The 27782-nt window shown below is 45.3% G+C and overlaps 2 protein-coding genes across 2 annotated transcripts in view; one reads left to right on the top strand and one right to left on the bottom strand.

Annotated features, from left to right (window-relative positions):
- Positions 1 to 27782, bottom strand: part of Taf5 (TATA-box binding protein associated factor 5) — a 570605-nt gene that overhangs the window by 407340 nt on the left and 135483 nt on the right. The window lies entirely within an intron of this gene.
- Positions 1 to 27782, top strand: part of LOC137634184 (transcription initiation factor TFIID subunit 5-like) — a 74593-nt gene that overhangs the window by 35405 nt on the left and 11406 nt on the right. The window contains exons 4-5 of the mRNA XM_068366455.1: positions 15169 to 15371; positions 24377 to 24573. Of these exons, the coding sequence (XP_068222556.1) occupies positions 15169 to 15371; positions 24377 to 24573 (400 nt within the window). The remainder of the gene's footprint in view (positions 1 to 15168; positions 15372 to 24376; positions 24574 to 27782) is intronic.

Here is a 27782-nt window from a genome sequence, read left to right as displayed (position 1 = left end):
CTCTGTTGCTCGACAGACAAACTCTACGGAAAAAACTCGCCAGCGATCGCTACACAGGTTGCGGGTGTGCCCAACAGCGCCATCTGTCGACCAGATACCCAGCTCTTATGTAAACAAAGACTCAATTTTCTCTCTGTCGACGTGTCGACAAGACGTACTTTACTCGCTGTTGCTAAACTGGAGTTTTTCACATCATATTGGTGAAGTACTATATTCTGGTTTTGAACTTTCGCAATGCAGGTGTTTTATCTTCATCTTAAATCTTGAACTCGTTTTGGATAGATTTAATTATGGTGACAAAGAGAGTATGGACTTTCTTTCACTTTTAAATGGCCGACCCTTCCCTTGGACGGAAGTGTGTTTAGGCTTTTAGTAATTATCTTATCACGTTATAAATTATTTATAGATTTTCCTCTATATATTTTATATCTCTCCGCCTTTATCAGGCCTCTTCGATTAACTTTCCTTTTATTATAAACATATAAAAATAAATTTTAATGTTTTGTTTATATGCGACCTTTCCTGAGAGTAGGCGGTCCTAACTTGGAAACCGAAGTTAATCAACGTTGAGCCCTTTATATCGTAATTAGCTTTTAAAGAGCTAAGGATTTAAAACTTTTTAATTGTAATATTTTATGAAAGAATTTCTTTGATAGTCTTCGTACTGTTTTCAAAGATGAACTAACGTTTAGTTTATTTATGCTACGCAGTTGTTGACGTTCAGGACGTTCAACATGCGCTCTATCGTTACGATAGAGAGAGAGTGTATCACGGTTTCACTTTGCAGTAAGAGTAAATCGATTCTGACGTTTTGTTCATTCTTTCTAAGCTTAAATGTTTTAAATTCTATTTTAAAGGAACTTTTTATTTGAAAAACCTTTCAGTTTTTTCCTTTGGTCAAATAACATGTTTTTTTGACGAAATGTAATTGGGCTCTTCTCTTAGGTGCGAAATCAAGAGAGAAAGAGAGAGAGAGATAGAGACGGAGGGAGAGAGAGGAGAGAAAACGTTCCGTTCAGGCGGGTAACGTTGTTCTCGAGTTACTCTTGTCCCTAGTCTCTGTACGGGGAGAAAGGATAAAACGTTTTTAGTTTTTTATTCTCGTCCCCAGGCTATGTGCGGTGAGAGATTGAAAACGTAGTTTATATGAGCTAGTGTTTAGTCTCTTCCCCAGCCACTGAATTTTTTTATCTTAAAATATGTTTTTCAATATCAAACTTACCCGATGATCATATAGCTGTCAGCTCTGCTGCCCGACAGAAAAAACCTACGGGCGGAATACGCCAGCGATCGCTATACAGGTGGGGGTGTACATCACCAGCGCCATCTGTCAAGTAGGTACTCAAGTACTCGATGTCAACAAAGAACCAATTTTCTCTCTGTCGTGCCAATGGCAGGACCTACTTAATACGCCGTCCCTAACTGGATTTATTTTCACAACGATTTGGTGAAGTACACTATTCCAGTTTTGAGCTTTCGCTATGCAGGGGTTTTATCTTCATTTCAAAACTTGAACTCGTTTTGGATAGATTTAATTATGGTGACGAAGAGAGTATGGACTCTCTTTCACTTTTAAATGGCCGACCCTTCCCTTAGACGGAAGTGTGTTTAGGTTTTTGGTAATTTTGCTTAACAAGTTATAGATCTATTTATTTTATATCTCTCCGCCTTTATAGGCCTCTTCGATTAACTTTCCATTTATTATAAACTTATAAAAATTAATTTTTATGTTTGTTTATATGCGACCTTTCCTAATAGTAGGCGGTCCTTACTTGGAACCGAAGTTATTTTACATTGAGCCCGTCATATCGTATTTAACCTTTTAAGAATTTAATACTTTTTTAATTTTAATGTTTTATGAAAGAATTTCTTTGATAGTCTCGTACTGTTTTCAAAGATGAACTAACGTTTAGTTTTTTAGTCTCCGCAGTTGTTGACGTTCAGAATGTTCAACATGCGCTCTATCGTTACGATAGAGAGAGAGTGTATCACGGTTTCACGTTGCAGTGAGAGTAAACCGATTCTAGCATTTCGTTCATTCTTTCTTAGCTTAAATGGTTTAAATTCTAAATAAAGGAACTTTTTATTTGGGAAACCTTTCAGTTTTTTCCTTTAGCAAATAACATGTTTTAACGATATATAATTGGGCTCTTCTCTCAGGTGCTAAGTCAAGAGAGAAGAGAGAGAGAGATAGAGACGGAGGGAGAGAGAGGAGAATAAACGTTTCGTTCAAGCGGGTAACGTTGTTCTCGTTTTTTTTACTCTTCTCCCTAGTCGCTGTAGGGGAAGAAGGTAAAACGTTTCTAGAGTTTTATTCTTGTTCCCAGGCTTTATGCGGTGAGAGATTGTAAACGTAGTTTATTTGATCTAGTGTTTAGTCTCTTTTCCAGCCACTGAATTCATTTTTTTTTTTACTCTTCTCCCTAGTCGCTGTAGGGGAAGAAGGTAAAACGTTTCTAGAGTTTTATTCTTGTTCCCAGGCTTTATGCGGTGAGAGATTGTAAACGTAGTTTATTGGATCTAGTGTTTAGTCTCTTTTCCAGCCACTGAATTCTTTATCTTTATTTATGTTTTTCTGTTGCATTGTAAAACTGTTTTCGCAATTACTACCTTTTAATGAAGGATAGGATTGCGTGTTTCAGGTAGAAATCAGTTAAAGTTTCGATTTCAGTGAAATAAGTGCAAACAGAAAATCAAAAGTGATAAAGTGATATGCGCAAAGTGTTACAGTGTTGCGTCCGAGGGTTCGTCTGTTCGTGCCAGTTGTTCACCTAGTCCGGGACCTCTTACAAGCTCCCAAGCCCAGGGGAGAAGTAATGTCGAACGACTTATGGGTTCCACAGGCCTTGATCGACGAACAGACGTTTTTCCCTCCGTGGTTTCGGGCGTATCTACACACGTTGCCGACGTGAGATCGCCCCACCCACACAAAGACGAGAGAGCCCATTTATTCCTCGTCTGCGGAAGAGGTTTCTCGTAGAAACCATGGACCAAATCTTGCAGCTTTTAAGTGCAAGTCGGTCCCTTCCGCGCAAGTCCAACGGCCTAGGTGTAGCCACTGGGTCAGTTCGGACTCGCTGCAGTCATCCGACGACTGCACACCTCCCAAGAGAGGCAAGGTGGTACCGCAACAGGCAGTAACTCCGTCTGTTGCCGCACCAGCTGTTTTAGACCCTCAGTCACAACGGACAGTAGCTCCATTTGTTGCGGTTTTTTTGTAGACCCTAAGTGGTCTTTACTGCAGTCTATGCAGACTCAGTTAGCTGCGGTTATGCAGGAGTTTCGCGCGGAGAAGGTTTACACTGCTCTCGTTAGCCTACAACCTGCCACGGTTGTGCGCCCAGCTCACGCTGAGGCTGCCTGCTCCCACACTCCGGCTGCGGAGAGCTCCACCTCCGATGCACAATCGACCCTGCCAGACGCATGTTAACGTTAGCCGACGTGCGGCTCCCTCCGTTAACATGCGTGAGCTACCGCATCAGCAGTGGGAAGGTGGAGTCAAGCTGCCGTGTTTTGACGCGATGCGTTAGTTTCCGCAACCCACGGCAGTCCCCACCACGCACCACCACTCCGCTTTGGTTGTTGCCTGCTCCCACACTCCGACTGCGGAGAAGGTTGACGATGCACCCGTTTGCCTACAACCTGCCACGGTTGTGCGCCCAGCATGGCTGCCTGCTCCCACACTCTTGTTGTGAGAGCTCCTCCACCCATGCGCAGTCGACCCTGCCAGACGCATGCTGACTCCCACAGACACACGGAGCACTCCGTTGCCGTGCGTGAGTTACCACAAGCTGCCGTGTTTTGACACGGTGTGTCAGCCTCCGCAACCCACTGTGGTTACCGCCACTCGCCCGCAGCAGACTAGTCAGTCAGGAGTTGAGGCTTCCCCACACAGCTTTGGTTGTTGCCAGCTCACAGACTGTCAAGCAGTTACATGACGTTGCCTTCTGGTCTGCTACTAATGCACCAGTGCTGTATGTCCTCACGCACCTGTTGTGGTTGACAGTTCAGTTTTTGACAGTTCACAGACTGTCAAGCAGTTACATAACGTTGCCTTCTGGTCTGCTGCTTATGCACCAGTGAGACCCTCACTGAGATAACCTAGCTTTTCTCGGACATGGTTCCTGTAGATGAGAAAGTGCTGTTCTCCCTCCTTCTGATATTCCTTTGAGGACTCTGTCATTTGGAGAGGAGCCTTAAGCTGCTTAGCCTCCTATGGACTTTAATTAAAGCATAACAATGCTTCCAGGGATGGTAAATGGTTCCGCTTCAGTCGCTAACCCCGTCTGTTGCCACACCTGCTCCCATAGACCCTAATGGGCTTTGTTGCAAGACATGCAGTCCAAGCTTAGTCCTTGATAGAGGATTTTTTACGGAGAAGAACCTTCTAGCCAACAACCTTCCTACCGGTTGGTTGTACGCCCTGTTGACGCTGAGGTATCCTACTCACGTCCGCCAGTTGAGATGGTTCCTCCACCGGTGCGACCCAGTGTGGGTTGCCAGTCGCACGTTGACGTTAAGCGACTCTCGGAGGTGGTTGTGGACGTTCAGTGTGTCACTAGGAAGACGTTCAACAACCAGCAGAGGTGACTTGTTGTGACGCAGTGCGGCAACCTCAGCAACCCGGTAGGGGGTTGACTGCACAACCCAGACAGTCTAGACAGTTTCGGGTTGACGCTGTACTTCCTCGCGTCCCCATGGTTGACAGTTCACAGACTGTGCAGCAGTACCATGATCTTGTGTCCGGCTCCGTCACGCATCCACCAGTGCGACCGGATTCAGCGAGTCAGACGTTGCCCACTCCGTTGCCGTTTCCTCATCAGTTTCGGATGAGGAACCCTCTGATGAGGACATTGCTGAACAAGACGATCAACCCCCAGCCCTGCTATCCATCCAGAAGATGCTGAAGAAGGAACACTGCCCTGTCAGGCTGTGGATGAGTCTGGTTAGGACACTGTCATCCGTGGTTCAATTTGTGTCACTTGGAAGACTACACCTCCGTCCTCTTCTGTATCATCTAGCTTTTCACTGGAAAAGGACAAGACGCTAGAAGCGGTCTCGATCCCGGTTTCCGGAAAGATAAAGTCTGGTCTGACTTGGTGAAAGGACTTTATCAACCTTTGAAAGGGTCTTCCCCTGACTGTTCAGACTCCCAACCACGTTCTCTTCTCGGACGCATCGGACGTAGGCTGGGGTGCGACATTAGGCGGTAGGGAATGCTCGGGATTATGGAACTCGAGTCAAAGGACAATGCATTTCAACTGCAAGAAGCTTCTGGCAGTACGTCTGACCTGGAAAAGCTTCAGGTCTCTCCTTCAAGGCAAAGTGGTGGAGGTGAACACGGTCAACTTCCTGCTTTGACGTACATCTCCAAGCAAGGAGGGACCTACTCTCTGACATGGTACGAGTTCGCAAGTGACCTCCTCTCCTGTTCAACAGGTCTAGACTTTTCACTAGTAACGAGGTTCATCCAAGGCAACTTGAATGTCATAGCAGATTGTCTCAGTAGGAAGGGACAATAATTCCAACATATTGGACCCTCCACAAGGATGTATGCAAGAGACTTTGGGTCACCTGGGGCCAGCCAACCATAGATCTCTTCGCAACCTCGATGACCAAGAGGCTCCCAATACTTTGCTCACCTATCCCGGACCCAGCAGTAGTTCATATAGATGCCTTTCTACTAGTTTGGTCTCATCTAGATCTATATGCATTCCCTCCGTTCTAGATTGTCAACAAGGTACTGCAGAAGTTCGCCTCTCACGAAGGGACAAAGTTGACGCTAGTTGCTTCCCTCTGGCCCGCGAGAGAATAACTTACCGAGGTACTTCGATGGCTAGTAGGCGTTCCCAGAACTCTTCCCCTAAGGGTGGACCTGCTACGTCTGCCACGCGTAAAGAAGGTACTCCAAGGCCTCCACGCTCTTCGTCTGACTGCCTTCAGAATATCGAAAGACTCTCGAGAACTAGAGGTTTTTCGAAGGAGGCAACCAGAGCGATTGCTAGAGCAAGGAGAACATCCACCCTTAGAGTCTACCAATCGAAGTGGGAAATCTTCCGAAACTGGTGCAAGTCAGTATCCGTATCCTCGACCAGTACCTCTGTAACTCAAATAGCTGACTTCCTCTTATATCTGAGGAAAGAACGATCTCTTTCAGCTCCCACTATCAAGGGTTACAGAAGCATGTTGGCATCAGTCTTCCGTCACAGAGGCTTAGATCTTTCCAACAATAAAGATCTACAGGACCTCCTTAAGTCTTTTGAGACCACGAAGGAGCGTCGTTTGGTTACACCTGGTTGGAATTTAGACGTGGTTCTAAGATTCCTTATGTCAGACAGGTTCGAACCACTTCAATCAGCCTCCCTGAAAGATCTCACCTTTAAGACTCTTTTCCTGATATGCTTAACCACAGCTAAAAGAGTCAGTGAGATTCATGCCTTCAGCAAGAACATTGGATTCTCATCCGAAACGGCTACATGTTCTACATCTTGGTTTTCTAGCCAAACACGAGCTGCCTTCTCGGCCTTGACCAATATCGTTCGATATTCCAAACTTATCGTATGGTTGGAAATGAACTAGAAAGAGTATTATGTCCTGTAAGAGCTCTTAAGTTCTATTTTAAAAACCTTTACGAGGCCCGTCTGAAGCTTTATGGTGTTCAGTTAAGAATCCATCTTTGCCTATGTCAGAGAATTCTTTATCCTATTTTATCAGACTGTTAATACGAGAAGCTCATTCCCTTCTGAATGAGGAAGACCAAGCTTGGCTGAAGGTAAGGACACACGAAGTTAGAGCTGTCACAACTTCCGTGGCCTTTAAACAAAATAGATCTCTGCAAAGTATATTCGACGCAACCTATTGGAAAAGCAAATCAGTGTTCGCGTCTTTTATCTTAAGAATGTCCAGTCTCTTTACGAGAACTGCTACACTCTGGGGACCATTCGTAGCAACGAGTGCAGTAGTGGTGGGGGCTCCACCACTACAATTCCCTAATTCCAGAACCTTTTTAATCTTTCTCTTGAAATATTTTTGGGTTGTCCGGAAGGCTAAGAAGCCTTTCGCATCCTACTTGATTTGGCGGGTGGTCAAAATCATTTCTTGAGAAGCGCCTAGATTAGAGGTTTTGATGAGGACCTTTAGTATGGGTTGCAACCCTTCATACTTCAGCTCCTAGGAGTCGCTCAGCATCCTATGAGGATCGCGAGGCTCAGTAAGGAAGACGTACTTAAAAAGGCAGAGTATTTGTTCAAGTCGTCTTCCTTACCAGGTACTTATTTATTTTATGCTTGTTATTTTGAATAACTGCTAAAATGAAATACGGAATACTTAGCTCATAATGTCAACATGTAATGCTGGTTTCTACCCACCCCCCTGGGTTTGAATCAGCTATATGATCATCGGGTAAGTTTGATATTGAAAAATGTTATTTTCCTTAGTAAAATAAATTTTTGAATATACTTACCCGATGATCATAAATTAAAGGACCCACCCTTCCTCCCCAATAGAGACCCAGTGGAACAGAGGAGAAAATTGGTTCTTTGTTGACATCGAGTACTTGAGTACCTACTTGACAGATGGCGCTGTTGATGTACACCCCACCTGTATAGCGATCGCTGGCGTATTCCGCCCGTAGGTTTTTTCTGTCGGGCAGCAGAGCTGACAGCTATATGATCATCGGGTAAGTATATTCAAAAATTTATTTTACTAAGGAAAATAACATTTTCTGGTTTTTGCTGGTATTAATGAGCTTGCATTATACGACTGATTTCGCAATTACTACCTTTTAATGAAGGGTAGAATTGCGTGTTTCAGGTAGAAATCAGTAAAAGTTTCGATTTCAGTGGAATAAGTGCAAAACAGAAAATCGAAGTGATAAAGTGATATTGCGCAAAGTGTTACAGTGTTGCGTCCGAGGGTTCGTCTGTTCGTGCCTGTCGTTCACCTAGTCCGGGACCTCTTGCAAGCTCCCAAGCCCAGGGGAGAAGTAATGTCGAACGACTTATGGGTTCGAGAGGCCTTGATCAACGAACAGACGTTTCCCTCTATGGTATCGGGTGTATCTTACCAAGATCTCCCCTACCATAAGACGAGAGAGACGTTTTTTCTCCTCGTCATCCGAAGGCTTTTCGCATAAGAAACCTGTCACAAGGTTTCGAAGCCCTTAAGCGAAAGTCAGTCCTTTCAGGACAGGTCCAGCGTCCTGGTTACAGCCATTAGGACAGCTCTGACCCTATGCAGTCATCGGATAACTGCTCGCCGCCTAACAAAAGCGTAACACAGACTCCGAGAGTCTTTTTTGTTGGCAAAGTGTTGCGGTCACAGACGTTACCCTCGTCTCTTACCACAACCATTTCCGTTGATCCTTAATGGGTTGTATGGCAAGACATGCAGAATATGCTTGCCTCCCTTATGGAAGACTATTCTGCCGATTAGTCCTTTGAGTCTAGCCGTTTATCTCATCGATATCCTGGCTTTCAGCCAACCTAACGTTCCTTTGTGCTTCCTGTTGACGTTGGCGTAGCTAAGTCACGTCAGTCAGGTTGTTTAGAACCACACTCGATGCGGTCTCGTGTGGATTTTCAGCCGCATTTGGACGTTAGGCCACTTGCTGATGCTCCTGTTGACGTTCAAGACGTTCGCTAACAATCGGAGTTGACTTGTTTTGACGCTGTGCGTCAACCTCCGCATTCTAGAGTTGTTTTGACTGCTCAGTCTAGGCAGTCAAAGCAGTCTCGAGTGGACGCTGTGCATCCTCACGCACCTGTTGTGGTTGACAGTTCAGTTGTTGACAGTTCACAGACTGTCAAGCAGTTACATGACGTTGCGTCCTAGTCCGCTACTAATGCACCAGTGAGTGTGGACTCTGCTTGTAAAGCATTGCCACCACGGTAGGTCTCTCCCTTGCTTGAGACTCAGCTTTTATCGGACAAGGTTCCTGTAGATGAGGAAGTTGCTGTTCCCCCTCCTACTGATATTCCCTTGAGGACTCTGTCAGATGGAGAGGAGCCTAAAGCTGCTTAGCCCTCTATGGACTTTTATTAAATCATGATGATTTTTTTAAGGATCTTTGTCCGGATCTTTTTGTAACTGCTGCTCCTCGTTCGCCTAAACGTCAGAGCTTACACTAGGCCTAGCTACTTCGAAGCCGTTGTTTTTAAGCTAGTGCTCTCTCGCTCTCCTAGAGAGCTTTACGTTGGCTAGGCGACTGGTTTATCACCAGGAGGAGTTTGGGGGATACAGCCTTTGCTTTCCCTTCTTTTAAACTGGCTTATAGAGCGAGAGTCTGATATGACACGAGAGAAGTTCTCGGCTTGGGAGTTCATGCCTCTGCCCAGATAGACTTCTCAAATCTCGTAGACTCTCCCTGGCGCCTGGCCAGGAGACGCTCCAAGTTTTTTACAGGTCAACTTCACAGCTGTTTTCGAGCCTTTGAAGTTTTGCTGTACAATTATGTCATGCATAAACAAGGCTTTCAGGGATGGAAAGCGGTACCGCCTCAGTCGCTAACCCCGTCTGTTGCCGCACCTGCTCCCGTAGACCCTAAATGGGCTTTGCTGCAAGACATGCAGTCCAAGCTTGCGTCCTTGATAGAGGACTTTAATGCGGAGAAGGTTGCTACCGAACCTTCTGGCCAACAACCTTCCAACCGGTCGGTTGTGCGTCCTGTTGACGCTGAGGTAACCTTCTCGCGTCTGCCAGTTGAGGTGGTTCCTCCACCGATGCGACCCAGTGTGGGTTGCCAGCCGCACGTTGACGTTAAGCGACGCTCGGAGGTGGTTGTTGACGTTCAGGACGTTCAACAACCAGCAGAGGTGACTTGTTTTGACGCAGTGCGTCAACCTCAGCAACCCGGTATGGTGTTGACTGCACAACCCAGACGATCTAGACAGTCTCGGGTTGACGCTGTGCTTCCTCGCGCACCCATGGTTGTTGACAGTTCACAGACTGTGCAGCAGTTCCATGAGGTTGCGTCCGGCTCCGTCACGCATGCACCAGTGCGACCGGACTCAGCGAGCCAGACGTTGCCCACTCCGTTGCCGTTTCCTCATCAGTTTTCGGATGAGGAACCCTCTGATGAGGACGTTGCTGAACAACAAGACGATCAGCCCCCAGAATAGATCAAGCCCTGCTATCCATCCAGAAGATGCTGAAGAAGGAATGCTGCTCAGTCAGGCTGTGGATGAGTCTGGTAGGGACGCTGTCATCCGTGGAACAATTTGTGTCACTAGGAAGACTACTCCTCCGTCCTCTTCAATACCATCTAGCTTTTCACTGGAAAAAGGACAAGACGCTAGAAGCGGTCTCGATCCCGATTTCCGAAAAGATAGTCTTTTCTGACTTGGTGGAAGGACAATATCAACCTAAGAGAGGGTCTTCCCCTGGCTGTTCAGACTCCCTACCACGTTCTCTTCTCGGACGCATCGGACGTGGGCTGGGGCGCGACACTAGACGGTCGGGAATGCTCAGGACTGTAGAACTCGAGTCAGAGGAGCATGCATATCAACTGCAAGGAGCTGTTGGCAGTACATCTGGCCTTGAAAAGCTTCAAGTCTCTCCTTCGAGGCAAAGTGGTGGAAGTAAACTCGGACAACACCACGGCCTTGGCGTACATCTCCAAACAAGGAGGTACCCACTCACTGACGTTGTACGAGATCGCAAGGGACCTGCTCATCTGGTCAAAAGGTCAAGACATCTCCCTAGTAACGAGGTTCATCCAAGGCGACTTGAACGTCATAGCAGATGGTATCAGTCGGAAAGGGCAAGTAATTCCAACCGAATGGACCCTCCACAAGGATGTGTGCAAGAGACTTTGGGCCACTTGGGGTAAACCATCCATAGATCTCTTTGCAACCTCACTGACCAAGAGGCTTCCAATCTATTGCTCTCCAGTCCCGGACCCAGCAGCAATACTTATAGATGCTTTCCTCCTAGATTGGTCACATCTGGATCTCTACGCATTCCCACCGTTCAAGATTGTCAACAAGGTACTGCAGAAGTTCGCCTCTCACGAAGGGACAAGGTTGACGTTAGTTGCTTCCCTCTGGCCCGCGAGAGAATGGTTCACCGAGATACTTCGATGGTTACTAGACGTTCCCAGAAGTCTTCCTCTAAGGGTAGACCTTCTACGTCAGCCACACGTAAAGAAGGTACTCCAAAGCCTCCACGCTCTTCGTCTGACTGCCTTCAGACTATCGAAAGACTCTCGAGAGCTAGAGGCTTTTCGAAGGAGGCAGCCAGTGCGATTGCTAGAGCAAGGAGAACGTCTTCCATTAGAGTCTACCAATCGAAGTGGGAAGTCTTCCGAGACTGGTGCAAGTCAGTTTCTGTATCCTCGACCAGTACCTCTGTAGCTCAAATAGCTGATTTTCTCTTATACCTGAGAAAAGGACGATCCCTTTCAGCTCCCACTATCAAGGGCTACAGAAGCATGTTGGCATCGGTCTTCCGGCATAGAGGCTTAGATCTTTCCAAACATAAAGATCTGCAAGACCTCCTTAAGTCTTTTGAGACCACCAAGGAGCGTCGTTTGGCTATCCCTGGATGGAATTTAGACGTGGTACTAAGATTCCTCATGTCAGACAGGTTGGAGCCGTTACAATCAGCCTCCCTGAAAGATATCACTCTTAAGACTCTTTTCCTGGTATGCTTAGCCTCGGCTAAAAGAGTCAGTGAGATTCATGCCTTCAGCAAGAACATCGGATTTTCGTCGGAAAAAGCCACTTGTTCGCTGCAACTTGGTTTTCTAGCCAAAAATGAGCTGCCTTCTCGGCCTTGGCCTAAATCTTTCGATATTCCCAGCTTATCGGAGATCGTAGGCAATGAACTAGAAAGAGTCTTATGCCCTGTTAGAGCTCTTAAGTTCTATTTAAAGCGTACTAAACCTTTACGAGGCCAATCTGAAGCTTTATGGTGTTCAGTTAAGAAACCATCCTTGCCTATGTCAAAGAATGCTTGGTCAGACTTTATCAGATTGTTAATACGAGAAGCTCATTCACATCTGAGTGAGGAAGACCGAACTTTGCTTAAGGTGAAGACGCACGAAGTTAGAGCTGTAACAACTTCCGTGGCCTTTAAGCAAAATATATCTCTGCAAAGTATAATGGACGCAACCTATTGGAGAAGCAAGTCAGTGTTCGCGTCATTTTACTTGAAAGATGTCCAGTCTCTTTACGAGAACTGCTACACACTGGGACCATTCGTAGCAGCGAGTGCAGTAGTGGGTGAGGGCTCAACCACTACAATTCCCTAATTCCATATCCTTTTAATCTGTCTCTTGAAATGTTGTTTTTTTTATGGGTTGTCCGGAAGGCTAAGAAGCCTTTCGCATCCTGGTTGATTTGGCGGGTGGTCAGTCATTTCTTGAGAGCGCCTAGATTAGGGGTTTGATGAGGTCCTGTTGTATGGGTTGCAACCCTTGATACTTCAGCTCCTAGGGGTCGATCAGCATCCTAAGAGGATCGCGAGGCTCCGTAAGGAAGACGTACTTAAAAGGCAGAGTAATTGTTCAAGTCGACTTCCTTACCAGGTACCTATTTATTTTGTTTTTGTTATTTTGATAACTTCTAAAATGAAATAAAAAACTCTTAGCTCATAAAATGTAAACATATATTACTGGTCTCTACCCACCATCCTGGGTGTGAATCAGCTATATATTCACCGGCTAAGTTAAATATTTAAAAATGATATTTTAATTATAAAATAAATTTTTGAATATACTTACCCGGTGAATATATAAATTAAATGACCCTCCCTTCCTCCCCAATAGAGACGCAGTGGGACGAGGAGAAAATTGAGTCTTTGTTTACATAAGAGCTGGGTATCTGGTCGACAGATGGCGCTGTTGGGCACACCCGCAACCTGTATTGCGATCGCTGGTGAGTTTTTTCCGTAGAGTTTGTCTGTCGAGCAACAGAGTTGCAGCTATATATTCACTGGGTAAGTATATTCAAAAATTTATTTTATAATTAAAATATCATTTTTCTTTTACATTAAATTTCTCATGCTTTAATCTTAGCAAAAAAAAAATCCATGGGTTTGTTACTCAAATAAATATCTTTTTATGTGAGTGAATTAATCTCTCACAGTGACACACCTTGTTCCAGATTGAGAGGCCTCTACTTCTTATATTTAATCTTTTTTAATATTTCTTTTAAATTTTTACCGTATGTATCAAAGAACAAGTCAGATTGATGGAAAGGAGTAGGGCACATACTTTGTTATTAAAAGGTTGGTATGAGAAACCTGTAAGTTCAACCTAACATGTTGCTGATACTTTAATATTATTATTATTATTACTTGCTGAGCTACAACCCTAGTTGGAAAAGTAGGATGCTATAAGCCCAGGGGCTCCAACAGGAAAAATAGCCCTGTGAGGAAAGGGAACAAGGAAAAATGAATTTTTTAAGAAGAGTAACAACATTGAAATAAATATCTCCTATATAAGCTATAAAAAAAAATTTGAACTAAACAAGTGGAAGAGAAACAAGACAGAACAGCGTGCCATTAAACAGAATTACCTTTATAATGGATGATGTCAAAAATGAAATAAAAGGACTCGGCAAGTCCAAGGCACCAGGTCCAGATGATATTCATCCAAGAGATATTATAGAACTAGAAGAAGAGATAACTCTCCACTTTTACAAAATGTTCCAAAAGACAGCCAACGGAAGAAAGGCACCACAAGGATGGAAACTAAGCAATGTTCCTCCAATCTACAGGAAGGGACCAAAAGAGGAACACATAGAGAAAAACAATATTCTGATAGACAGCTAACATGGTTTTAGACAGAAGAGATCATGTGTAACAAATCTTTTGAAATTTTTCCACATGTTTAGCATGTACGACGAAAGCAGGGCAATAGTCATCATATACCTTGACTTTCAAAAGGCTTTTGACAAAGTTCTTCATAAAAATAAACAGTCAAAATTAGAGCACTAGTCATCATTGACAAGCCATTGGAATGGATCGAAGATTGGCTAATAAACAGAAAACAGAGTTGTAATCAGTGGAGAAGCTTCAGAGTGGGCACCTGTTACAAGCAGAGTACCTCAAGGATCTGTCCTTGGCCCATTGCTATTTCTGATTTACATCAACAACAAAGATTTAGGATTAACTAGTAGAATAGCCAAATTTGCTGACGTTACTTAACTAAGTATAAATGCTGCGAACTCAGATGTAGAAGCCTTAAGAGAGGATCTAATGAAGCTAGGAGAATGGTCCAGAAAATGTCAAATGCATTTTAACCATGGGAAATGTAAAGTCATGCACATAAGTTATAGTAATCCACAATCAGATTATCAACAGCTGGGTAATGAAATAGAAAGTGTGGACCAGGAGGAAGTTCTCAGTATTATTATCAGCAAGGATTTTAAGTTCACCAAACAGAGTATAAAAGCTGAAAAGAAAGTTCTGCTATAATTTTCAGTATGATTATTTTGTAATTTCTGTAAGTTACTCATAATTATAACAACAATCACAGAGCTTGTAAGTCTAGGGATCTTTTTGATATGCTACCTTCTGAGCTGATATTTCATCTCTCAAAGTACCATGAATCTTTATGTGTATAGCACGTACATGCCACATCCAGACGCAGGATTATAAAACCTCACATCCAATATGTTGGGCTGTATTGATAGTTACAGAAGTCATCTTTCCCATACTCAAGTACTGTATGTGACTGGGTAGCTGACCTATCCAGAAAGAAATGACCCTACCAAAACCTGTTCTTGGACAATACCTCCTATGTAATGGGTTTCTCCCTATAAGTGATGAGAGTTTGTATCTTTGTTGGAACTATTTTCAAATGTGGAAGATGATTTTAATTTTTCCCTAGATACAAACCCAAGGCACCTATGATAAATTTCACATCAATCCAACCCACTTTTCTTATCCCTACGCTGAAATGAGAATTGTCTGGTGAGTGCTCAGATGAGGGGGTTGTCCTTTTCCCCCTCACCAGATTCTACTAGGTTGCCTTGCCTCCACGTCGATTCAAGCTTTCACTGAAAGTTATATCCATGTAAATGACGGGTTTGGTCTGTTTTGGGGAAAACATTCAAATTGTTTTCCAGATTAGTGATATTTAATGTTGGAGTTTCTAATAGGTTTACAGTTATAAAATACTGTATGTGTAAAATACCATATTAGTTTATTCTTATTTTATTTCAGCATGAGAGGTCTCTGGTTTTATATCCAGTGTTTGTGCACATGTATTTGGAACTTGTTTACAATGGACATGAAGAGGTTTCAAAAGCATTTTTACAAAAACTTGGACCCCTCCAAGAAGATTACTATCAGGATGATATACATAAGTTGTCATTGGTAACAAATCGGGATCATATGACTGGATATCAAATAATGGACAATTTTAGGTAAGTAAAGATTAGTACAGTAGTTGATATCTCTTCTTAGTACTAAGGCCAATGGCATTACCAAAATAACTTATCAACCCAATGCTTCAAGGGGACCAGGGAAAAAAAAGCAACATATGGGAAAAAGGGGTTTAGTCTCAAGTTCATTCTTTATGAAGAAAGTTGTATTGGAGGTGATACATATCACACCATTTAACTGCATGCAAAATTTAATTCTTCATGAAATTTTTACACTATCATTTCTATATTTATCTTCACTTTCTCATCACTTCTTTGTTAAAGTAAGTATTTAAAAAGAAGACATTTCCTTTGTACATTTTTTCTATACCTAAACAGTAATACTGTACACTGTTAGGACCCCACACGTTGACACCACTTTGTAGATACAATAACTTTTTTAAAAAGAACAGTTGTTCTGTAACTGAAATACAAACCACGCTATTTAATATGGGTTATTACTTCGGCGGAGCTGAATGACGAGCCATTAGAGTTTTAACGAGAGTTTACTAACACACCGCTAGTTAGCGGGGGTTAGGGAGGGGTAGCTTGCTAACACCCCCCCCCTCACACACACCGGTGAATAGTTCACTTTGCTTTTGGCTCGGGTGATGATCAGACGTGTCTGCTCTCACCCTCGCTTTGACTGCCATTAATCTGTTTTGCTTTTTCTTTCTACAGAGTGTGTGAAGTTGGCCTCTATTAATATGCGTACGTGTCCTGGTTTACCTGACCGCCCTTGTGGGACCTTTATGTCGGCGGTAGACACAGATCCTCACACCTTGTGTCCTCATTGTAGGGGCCAACGGTGTGAAAAGGGTAATGTATGCGGTGAGTGTAGGGAGTGGTCTACCTCCCAGTGGGAGAGGTTTGCCCGGCACCAGAAGAAGTCCAAAAGGGATATTTCTCCTCCAAAGGCTTCTTTGAAGAGAGAAAATCCCAAGGCCTCTTCTTCCGTAGCCCAAACCTCCTCCGAAGCTCCCACTCGATCGGTCTCTTCCGAGAGGCCGTCGAAGGGGAGCGTAGACCGTTGTTCTGTTGACCGATCCCAGGGTGCGGGAGAGGTAGTTGCCTCCCATAGCGAGGCAGCTGCCCCTCCTCCCTCGGAGGAGGATATTGATTTCCCTATGCCTAATCGTGATTTGTTACAGCTTTGGTCTTCCTTGGGGCTTCAGGGTTCGCCCTCCAAGGAAGCCCTGTTTGATATGATCAAGCTGGGAGCAGCTGTTAAACAATTGCCGGCGATAGCAGACGTAGATCCTCTGTCTATCGTCAACGTTGTTATAACGGAGGCCTCCGGTGTGTCGGATCAAACTGCTCCTGTTGTTGCTGAGGTAGCTGAAGGCTCTGATTCCCCCTCTGAACATCTTTCGAGGGAGGAACTTAATCCCACGGTCTCTCCTGCTGTTGACTCTACCCCCCGGGGGAGTTTACTTACAGAGACTCCTCTGCAGAGGCCTTACGAAGGTCAGCTTGCTGATCCCACGGCCCCCAGGAAGAGCCACTGAGGACTGGAGACTTTGCTGCTAGCCCTTCGGGAGGAGAGCATCAAGAGTCAGGACATTCGTTCTGGCAAGTTCTGACCCTCATGAGAAATCTTAACGGGTTTCCGGACCCTGACATTCCTCCTCGTGAGGGTAAAGACACGGTCTTGGACCGAGTCTACGGCACCCAGAAGCCCTCTAGGGCCAGTGCAGCCTTGCCCTGGTCACAAGGGATGAAAATTACCAGAGACAAGGTCGAAAGCCAGCTCTCCGAGCTTGCCTCCTCCAACAGATCCAGTGCCGGTAACAAGCTCCTCCCTCCTCCTCGAGTCCACCAGAGGAGGTATTTCGAGATCTTAAAGGAGACTTGTTTGAGTCTTCCCATTCACCATTCTGTGGAAGAACTCACTGGGGGAGTCCCTCTATGGAGACTTTCCAACCGGCAGGTTTCGTATTCTGCTACTGAGATCCTAAGCCAGGAGAAGGTGACGAAGTGTGCCATGCTGGCAACTTCGTGGCTTGACATCTGGCTGGGGTCTCTGGGCATTTTGGTGCGGTCTGAGGACCTGTCCAAAGAAAGCACCAGGAAGGCACTGGAGACATTCATACTCTCTGGCACGCGGACCATCGAGTTTCTGGCCCACCAAGTCTCGAGCTTGTGGGCCAATACGATCCTGAAACGTTGAGACACAGTTGCCGAGAGATTCCACCAGAAAGTCCCCAGTTCCGACGTTAGCAGGCTCAGACACTCTTCCGTGCTCGGTAAGACTCTGTTCGAGACTAAGGACGTGGAGCTAGCCGCTGAGAGGTGGAGGAAGTCCAACCAGGACTCCCTCCTCCATAGGGCCCTGACATCGAGGCCCTACAAACCTCCAGCAACTTAACAGCCCCGTCCAGCTAAGAATACGAAAAAGATGACAGCAGCAAATCCAAAGGTGTCTAAGCCCTTTCCCGTCAAGGACAGGAAGGGCAGGAAGTCCTCCAGGGGAGGTAAAAATCCTAGAGGGAGCGGCCGAGGCCGTAAACGCTAGGATTGGCAGTCCCCCTGCATGTCCACCAGTGGGGGGATGCCTACAAAGTTGCGCGACAAGGTGGCAGCAACTCGGGGCAGATACCTTGACGAAATCCGTGATCGCTCAGGGTTATCGCGTCCCGTTCACATCCTCTCTACCTCCCCTGACAGCGAGGCCAGTGTCATTGAGCTCCTTTCCCATGGGATCGGTAAGGGGGCAAGCCCTCCGGGCAGAAGTCGAGACCATGTTGAAGAAGGACGCTCTCTAAGAGGTGGCAGACGGGTCCCCAGGCTTCTACAGTCGATTCTTTCTTGTAAAGAAGGCGTCTGGAGGCTGGAGACCAGTCATCGACCTCTCGACCCTGAACGGGTTTGTCAAACAGACTCCGTTCAGCATGGATACGGCAGACACGGTCAGACTTGCAGTGAGACCGCAAGACTTCATGTGTACACTGGACCTGAAGGACGCGTAGTTCCAGATCCCAGTCCATACGTCTTCCAGGAAGTACTTAAGATTTTGTCTAGACAACAAGGTCTACCAGTTCAAGCTGCTGTGCTTCAGTCTCTCCACAGCTCCTCAGGTGTTCACCAGAGTGTTCACCCTGATATCATCGTGGGCTCACAGGATCGGTATCCATCTCCTCCGTTACCTGGACGACTGGCTGATCCTAGCAGACTCGGAGGCAACCCTTCTTCGCCACCGAGACAGGCTTCTCGAACTTTGCCAGGATCTGGGGATCATGGTAAATCTCGAGAAGTCCTCTCTGCAGCCCTCTCAGAAACTGGTATACCTAGGCATGGTCATAGACACCAATCTCCACAAAGCCTTCCCATCAGACGACAGGATAGCAAGGCTGAGGAAGGTCGCAAGGCCTTTCCTCAAACGAGAAGAACTTTCAGCCCAAACGTGGTTACGTCTCCTCGGCCACCTCTCTTCCTTGGCCCGTCTGGTTCCCAATGGTCGCCTCAGAATGAGATCTCTCCAGTGGCGACTCAAGTCTCGGTGGAATCAAGAACATGATTCCCCGGACTCTCTGATCCCTATGGGTCCCGCGGAACAGACGGACCTTCAGTGGTGGTTAGCAGACGAGAACCTACGAAAGGGAGTGGATCTTCTCGTCCTTCCCCCAGATTTGATGTTGTTTTCGGATGCATCAAAGATAGGGTGGGGGGCCCACGTTCTGAACCACAGGACCTCTGGCCTGTGGTCAGAATCAGAAAGGTACCTCCACATAAACCTGCTAGAAATGAAGGCCGTATCCCTGGCACTTCAGAAGTTCCATCAGGTCCTGGCGGGCCACTCTGTGGTGGTGATAAGCGACAACACCACAGTACAGTAGTGGCTTATATCAACAAGCAGGGAGGTACTTTCTCGGAACAGCTATCCCATCTTGCAGTAGAGATACTGAGATGGTCCGAAGTCCACTCGGTCACACTTTCAGCTCGCTTCATTCCAGGCAAGAGGAATGTGCTCGCCGACAGTCTGAGCAGAGCGACGCAGATAGTGAGTACCGAATGGTCTTTGGATCCTCAAGTAGCCAACAAAGTCCTGACTTTGTGGGGTTCCCCGACTGTGGATCTGTTCGCTACAGCGCTGAACTTCAAGCTCCCGCTGTACTGCTCCCCAGTCCCGGACCCCAAGGTTCTCTGGCAAGATACCTTCCAACAACGGTGGGACAACATCGACGTTTACGCCTTTCCCCCGTTCTGTCTGATGAGAAGGGTGCTCAACAAGACCAGAATATCGGTCAATCTATCGATGACCCTGATAGCTCCGCTATGGCATCACGCAGAGGGGTTTCCGGACCTCCTGCAACTCCTTACGGAGCCCCCGAGAGAACTCCCTCCACGTCACGAGCTACTCAAACAACCACACGCCAACATCTTCCACAAAGCCGTAGCTTCGCTTCGACTTCACGCCTGGAGACTATCCAGCACCTCCTCGCTGAGAGAGGATTTTCGCAACAAGTTGCGAATAGGATGTCTGGACACCTGCGCAGGTCATCCGCAGGGGTCTACCAGGCGAAGTGGTGAGTTTTCTGTGGTTGGTGTCATGGAAGGGGTATCTCTCCACTCGATGCCACTATTCCAGCAATAGCGGAGTTCTTTGTGTATTTGCGGGAAGAAATGCGTCTTTCAGTCTCGGCGGTGAAAGGCTATCGCTCAGCCTTAAGTCTAGCCTTCAGGCTCAAAGGAGTGGACAATTCTTCCTTGCTGGAACTTTCTCTACTCATACGGAGTTATGAACTTACCTGCCCTCGGTCGGAAGTGAGACCTCTTCCATGGAACGAGGTTTGAGTTCTTAGGTCTCTGAAGAGACCTCCCTACGAACCATTACGCCAGGCTTCAGATCGCCACCTTACTTGGAAGACGGTGTTCCTGCTAGCTTTGGCTTCGGCCAAGCGAGTCAGCGAACTTCATGGTCTCTCATACGACATCGCCCATTCAAGGGGATGGGGGGAGGTAACGTTCAGGTTCGTCCCTGAGTTTGTTGCCAAGACTCAGAATCCTGGAGTGCCGGACCCTCGGTTCGACTCTTTCCAGGTTTCGAGTCTTCGTTCTGTAACAGATGACCCAGACCATCTCCTACTGTGCCCAGTAAGGAGTCTGAGGTTGTATCTTAAAAGAACAGCTGCAGTTCGTCCCCAAGTGCAAGCCTTGTTTGTGAGCACTGGGAAAACGAAGAGGAGGGTCACTAGGAATACCATCTCAGCCTGGATTTGCAAGGTAATACACCTAGCCTTGAGTCCAGACCCTCCTCTGTCACGTCGCCCTAGAGCACATGATATCAGGGGCATAGCTACGTCCTGGCCTTCAAGAAGAACTATTCAGTGACGCAGGTCCTGCAAGCTGGGGTTTGGAAGCTTCATACGACCTCCACACCCCACTACCTGCAAGACGTGACACACAGGAGACTCGATACGTTCTCTATTGGCCCTGTGGTGACTGCACAACAGCTGGTCTAACCTCAGGCTCCTTAATGGACAGGTAGTAGAAGGTCGAGGGCATTGTTACCTGGTTTTTAGTCTGCATGAATGAAAAGGTTTGCCTGGCCCTTATTCTTTTCTTCATCCTCTCCTCCCTTGGAGAAAGCAGCATCCTTGGTTTATCTTCACAGCTGACCTCAAACCACTGCAGGTAAACCATGCTTCCTTGTGTTCCTAGTATTAAGGTTAATACTGTCACGTCCCCATACCCTGACGAGGTGGTATTGGGAGAGTTCTAGCCTAGAATTCCATCTGAAGAACTCCAGGTCAACTTCCTAGGATCAGTCACTCTTCTCACCTTCACACACAGCTTATGTAGGCCGCAGCAGTTGCACAGCAATGCTAGCAAGGTGCAGGGACTCCTTATTGCCTGAGTACTTATACACTCAAATATGGAGTCCCCGGGCAAAGCCAAAGCCAGTATGGCAGGGACTTACCACCCTTCCTAAGGGGTGAATCACCCATATTAAATAGCGTGGTTTGTATTTCAGTTACGGAACAAATGACAAATTCGTAGATAATTTGTATTTTTCCTAACTGTACAAACCTTAGCTATTTAATCAAACTTGCCCGCCAGCCTGTCCCCCGTGAAGTCCTACCTCTAAGCAAAGTGGAGTATTCACCGGTGTGTGTGAGGGGGGGGGGGGGGTAGCAAGCCACCCCTCCCTACCCCTCGCTAACTAGCGGTGGGGTAGTAAACCCTCGTTAAAACTCTAATGGCTCGTCATTCAGCTCCGCCGAAGTCATAACCCATATTAAATAGGTAAGGTTTGTATAGTTAGGAAAAGTTCAAATTATCTATGAATTTTTCATATTTGATTTTCTTCCTCAAATATGTTTGTTTCCATACTAACAAACCTTCCGTTGTTTATTTGGATTATCTTTCGGCGAAGCTGGATGGTAGCCATTAGACTTAAAGTGCGAGGTGGCAACCCTGCTTAACCGCTTGAGCGGGTAGGCTGGGGTTGGCTTGGGGTACCCAGCCATCTCTATATATACTTTCACATTAGTGAGGTAAATCTTTTTCTTTTGGCTCAGTAGAGATCGGACATGTCCTCTCTCTTCCTAGACTGTCATTGGACTTTTTGATCTTTTTCTTTTAGAGTTTGCGTGTTTTCTCTACGATTGCCCTCATGCGAACCTGTCCAGGTCGCGAAGGTGCCGCGTGCGGTACCTTCATGTTATCGTTGGAGACCGACCCCCACTCTTTGTGTCCTTCACGCAGAGGACATTGATGCGACCAGGGTTTACCATGTGCAGAGTGTAGGGAGTGGCCTGCTTCCCAATGGGAGAAATTTGGACAGCGCAGGAAGAAGAAGGTCATATGCGACCTTTCTCCCTCAGGGGCGAGGAAAGTGCATTCTTCTTCGTTTCGCACCCCCAAATCTTTTTCAAAAGCTCCTTCTCGCTCGTGCTCTTCCGAGGGATTGAGTAGGAGCGCAGACCGACTAACTCCTTGGCAACCCCTGGGTACTGGGGAGGTTGTTGCTTCCCTAGAGGAGCAACTTTACCTCCAGCTGCTGGGGAGCCATTTTCCCTTTCAGATCTTTTGCAGTTGTGGCAGACCTTAGGGATTTCGGGACCCCCTTCGAAGGGGGAGCTGCTGCGTCTCCTTCAGCGCGGTGCTAAAAAGGATCCTTCTCCAGAGCCTTCAGCATCTCGCACTCTGAAACTGTGCGAAGTCCATCTTTTGCCCTTCCACGCGCAGATGAGGCGATCACTCGTGTTCGCCTTTCCAACGCCCTCCTGCTGACGACAAACCCTCTTGCCATCCTGGGACCTCGTTGTCCTGTAACCCTTAACCCTTTGTTTCTCCCCACAAGAACCTGCAGGTTGCAGGTATTGATCTTCCGGGGACCAGCGCCCCTACCACCAGCAGCGCTAAGGAATGAGCATCACCTCATCCTTCTGGACACTCTTCCCCTGATCATTATTTGCGATGATTCAAAGATCTGATGGATCGTAGATCATTACAATCTGAATGCTCTTCTTCTAGAAGACGTTCACGCTCTAGAGCTATGCGCTCACGAGACTCCCGGTCACTTCGACTTCACACCTGGAGACTATCCAGGGTCTTAAGCCTCGCCTTTAGGCTGTAAGGAGTTGACATTTCCTCTTCGGTGGAGCTTTTTTTACTCATATGGAGTTATGAGATCACTTGCCTTCAGTCAGAGATTAGGCCTCCTCCTTGGAACGTAGTTTGCGTCTTGAGACCCTTATAAGGACCTCCCTATGAACCATTACGCCATACAACTAACCGAAACCTCACTTTTAAGACAGTGTTCCCGCTCGCTTTAGCCTTGAACTTCATGGCATCTTGAATGAGATCACCCAATCATGGGGATGGGCGGAAGTGACACTCAGCTTCGTCCCTGAGTTCATTGCTAAGACTCAAAATTCGAGGGTACTGGACCATAGATTCGGTTCCATTCAGATTGTGAGTCTTCGTTCTGTAACCAATGACCGAGATCAGTTCTTACTATGTCCAGTGAGGAGTTTGAGATACTATCTTAAACGCACTGCAGCAACACGGCGCCGACTAACACCTCTGTTTGTTAGCTCAGGGAGAGTAAAGAGTAGGATCACTAAAAACACTGTTTCCTCCCGGATCCGCCAAGTGATCGAAAGAGCCTTGGCTCCCGACCCTCCTCTGGTTTGCCGACCTAGAGCCAATGATGTCAGGGGAATGAGCACTTCCCTGGCATTCAAACACAATTTCTCCGTGTTGCAAGTACTTCAAGCGGGCGTGTGGAAGAGACAAACCACCTTCACAGTCCATTACTTAAAAGATTCGACCCACAGGAGACTCGATACATTCACTATCGGTCCTGTGATAGCTGCTCAACAAGTGGTTTAAGAATACCTATTATCTTTGACCCTTTATGCATCTTTCAGTGTAACCAACAAGATGTCATGAGTCGCACTCCTTAATAGTTATGATTGCTACTACTCAGATATCTTTGTTTACTATTGTTAGTATATGATGACATAATTCAAGTATAATATTTAAAAAATATGGTAGTGTTTAGTTTAATTGCATATTTACTTTACCATTGAAGACAGTTCAGTACAATTATTATAAAAATATAATGATTCAAAATGATTATTATTTGATCATCATTGGCAAATTATAATAGATTTTAATTATCAGGTATTTGGATGAAATGTATTACTTTGGGAGATAACCTAGTCATTCTTCATAATTGCTTATATAATACAACAATTTGAGTTTAGTCAGTAGAGAAAATATGAGTCAGGTAAACTCAAATTTTAAGGAAATAAAAAAAAAACTGCTAAATTTTTATATTTTTAATGTAATCATGTGTAATCAATTTTTTTCACCTTGGCCTTGGACAAATAAGACTTTATTTAACTTCACGATTCATACTTAACCTCATGATTTCCAAAAGGTTTAACTAAGAATGAGGTTTGTGTAGTAGTAATAGAGGTTGCACATAAATTATCATAGATTATATAGTTATATTGTGTTAGATTTATTTGAATATTTTATTTTCTTACTTTCAGGTCTAGTCAATTTACTGTGCGAATGTCTCGAGATTCATTTTCACATTTAAAGAGGTATTTAACTGAACGTGGAGGGAGTCCTGTTTCTCGAATTATAAATGATAGACTGTACTTATATGTTTACGAGGGTGTACCACGCACACGTAGTCAAGTGCTGGCTACGGCAGGTGCACAGGAAGGAGAGGCTCCTAAACAAGGTGAGATATAAATCTAATTCTAAACTTTATATCATATAGCAATTAAAAAGTTAAAAATTTGTTCAACTCTAATATCCTTGGTTGGTTAAAAGAAAAATATATCCAGTCTACATGGCCAGGTTAAAGTAGTGATGTATATCAGTTATATTCATAGTTTAATCAGCTTCTGTGTGCAATACGTTGTGGTATTGTTTAGGAACTTCACTCATACTGAGCTATATAGAGTTCATTGTAGTTTATATTGTATTTGTTACTCCTAATTGTTTATGTACATCACAAAATGTAATGACAATTGTTTTGTAAGAAATTATGTGAGTTTAGCAGCACCATTTACTTGTATGTTACAGTTTATAGTTTTCTTTAGCAAATTGTTCTCTAGTTTCATAGTTGCATTATACTGTATTGAATTGGTAAGCACATACTGTATATATTTTTCAATATTAAACTTACCCGATAATCATGTAGCTGTCAACTCCGTTGCCCGACAGAATTCTACGGGAGGGATACGCCAGCTATCACTATACTAGAAGGGGGTGTACTCACAAGCGCCACCTGTGGCCAGGTACTACAGTACTTGTTGTTGACGCCACCTCACTTTTTCCTCTGTCGTGCTTCCGACAAGACGTTCTTGGATACGCTTATGATTTTGGAGTATTGTTCACGGTTTGGTGAAGTATTTCTCTAAAATTTGCAGCTATTCGCTATACTAGAAACTTCTATATTAGCTTAGTTAGCTTTTGGAATTAATTTAATTATGGTGACGAAGAGAGTATGAACTCTCTTTCACCTTTAAATGGCCGACCCTTCCCTTAGACGGAAGTGTTGGTGTCTAAGAGAGTATAGACTCTCTTTCTTAATTTTGCTTAACAAAAGTTATAGATTTATTTTATATCTCTCCGCCTTTTATAGGCCTCTTCGATTAACTTCCTTTTATTATAAAATTATTAAAATTAATTTTTATATATTCGACCTTTCCTAATGGTAGGCGGTCTTTTCTTGTACCGAAGTTAATTAACATTGAGCCCGTCATTTCGGTTTTACCTGTTAACATATTATGCTATTTTAATGTTTTTGAAAGAATTTCTTTGATAGTCTCGTACTGTTTTCAAAGTTGAACTAACGTTTTGTTTTGTCTCTGCAGTTGTTGACGTTTCAGAACGTTCAACTTGCGCTCTATCGTTACGATAGAGAGAGAATTTTCACGGTGTCACGTTGCAGTAAGAGTAACCGTGTCTAGCGTTTTGTTCATTCTTTCTTAACTTAATGGTTTTAATTCTACAAAGGAACTTTTCATTTTGGGAAATATTTTCCTTTAACAATAATATGTGTTAACGATATATATGATTGGGCTCTTCTCTCAGGTTCTAAGTCAAGAGAGAGAGAGAGAGAGAGAGAGATATAGAGACGGAGGGAGAAAGAGGAGGATAAACGTTTCGTTCAAGCGAGTAACGTTGTTATCGTTTTTGCTCTTCTCCCTAGTCTCTTTAGGGGAAGAAGGTAAACGTTTCTAGAGTTTTTCTTGTTCTCAAGCTTTATGCGGTGAGAGATTTTAAACGTAGTTTATTTGATCTAGTGTTTAGTCTTTCCAGCCACTGAATTATTTATCTTTCATTAGATTTTTCTGTTACATTGTAATTCTGTTTTCGCAATTACTAACTTTTGAGAAAGGATAGAATTGCGTGTTTCAGGTACAAACCACTTAAAGTTTCGAGTTCAGTGAAATAAGTGCAAACAGAAAATCAAAAGTGATAAGTGATTAGCGCAAAGTGTGTCAGTGTTGTGCGTGAGGGTACTTCTGTGCGTGCCAGTCGTCCTCCCAGTCCGGGACCTCTTGCAAGCTCCCAAGCCCAGGGGAGAAGCAATGTCGAAGGGCAAAAGGGTTCGGCAGGCCTTGATCGGCGCACAGAAGTATCCTCGGTGGTTGCGGGCGTGTCTTAAGAGACCGTCACTCCCACCCGCAGACGATTGAGCCCTTATTTTGCTCGTCTGCAGAAGAAATTTCGGGGAGAAAACGCTGGTCTCAGGTCTCAAGACCTCTTAAACGTAAAGTCCAGACCTATGCCAGACGTACGAAGTTAGAGTTCAACAACCCGGATGCAGTCATTGGGTTAGCTCTGACTCTCCTCAGTCTCAGGTGACTGCACACCTCCTAAGAGAGGTAAGGCGATGCCACAACAGACCTTATCGTCTGTTGATCCCAAGACGACTTTGCTGCAGTCCATGCAGTCGCAGCTTGGGGTCTTAATGCGTGAGTTTCAGGCTGAGAAGGTTACACCTCCTCCTGCGAACGCTCCGCCTCTCCGCAGTCCAGTCTGCCAGGCGTACGAAGTTGAGGTTCCTCAGGCTACCTTACCGCGTTCTGAGTTGCCAGTTACCAGCGGTGTGCAGCAACCTCCGCCTCCTCCTGCGAGAGCTCCGCCTCACCGCAGTCCAGTCTGCCAGGCGTACGAAGTTGAGGTTCCTCAGGCTACCTTACCGCGTTCTGAGTTGCCAGTTACCAGCGTTGTGCAGCAACCTTAACCTTCCTTAAGGCAACCTCAGCAATGGGAGCAGGAGTCTTATGCCTTACTTCCTCCGCTTCCGCTTGCGGTTCCACCAGCGAGGCAACAATCTCTTGAGGTACGACAACCTCTTCCATCAATGAGGCAGCCACCTCAGCACTCGCTGCAGCTTAGGCTAGCTCCTCAGGAACCTCAACTCGCGAGACAAGAACTGCGTTCTGCGCAGCCGCTATCTCAACTCTCGCAGCTCACACCTCAGGAACCTTAACTCGTTCCTCAGGAACCTGCTACTGCGCATCCGCAACCCTTACAGCAAGCGCAACTCTTGAGGCAGCAACCTCATGCTATGAGTCAGCCACCTCAACGCATGCATCTGCCACTTTCTCCTCAACTTGAGAAATAACAAATGACAATAATAACACCTCATTACTTTCATAACTTGCAGTATGCCTACACAAACATTATGATAATGGAGGTTATTTGTCTTACTTATATAAAAATATATATGTATTCCTTGCAATATATTTTTAACAATATCGCAAAATATGGCAAAAATATCTTCAAAACAAAAATGAATCATGAGTTATGTATGTAAGGTAAATATTATGTTGATATTAAAACCCCATGCAAGCATGCATGAAGCACTCTAGCACTGGTCATGGAATTTCTGAGAAATGTTAAACGCCATGCAACACGCTCTGCTTACCT

The sequence above is a fragment of the Palaemon carinicauda genome, chromosome 44, assembly GCF_036898095.1.
Source record: "Palaemon carinicauda isolate YSFRI2023 chromosome 44, ASM3689809v2, whole genome shotgun sequence".
In the NCBI taxonomy this organism is placed as follows: domain Eukaryota; kingdom Metazoa; phylum Arthropoda; class Malacostraca; order Decapoda; family Palaemonidae; genus Palaemon; species Palaemon carinicauda.
The sequence above is the reverse complement of the archived record's forward strand: the minus strand, read 5'-3'. Positions and strand labels throughout refer to the sequence as shown.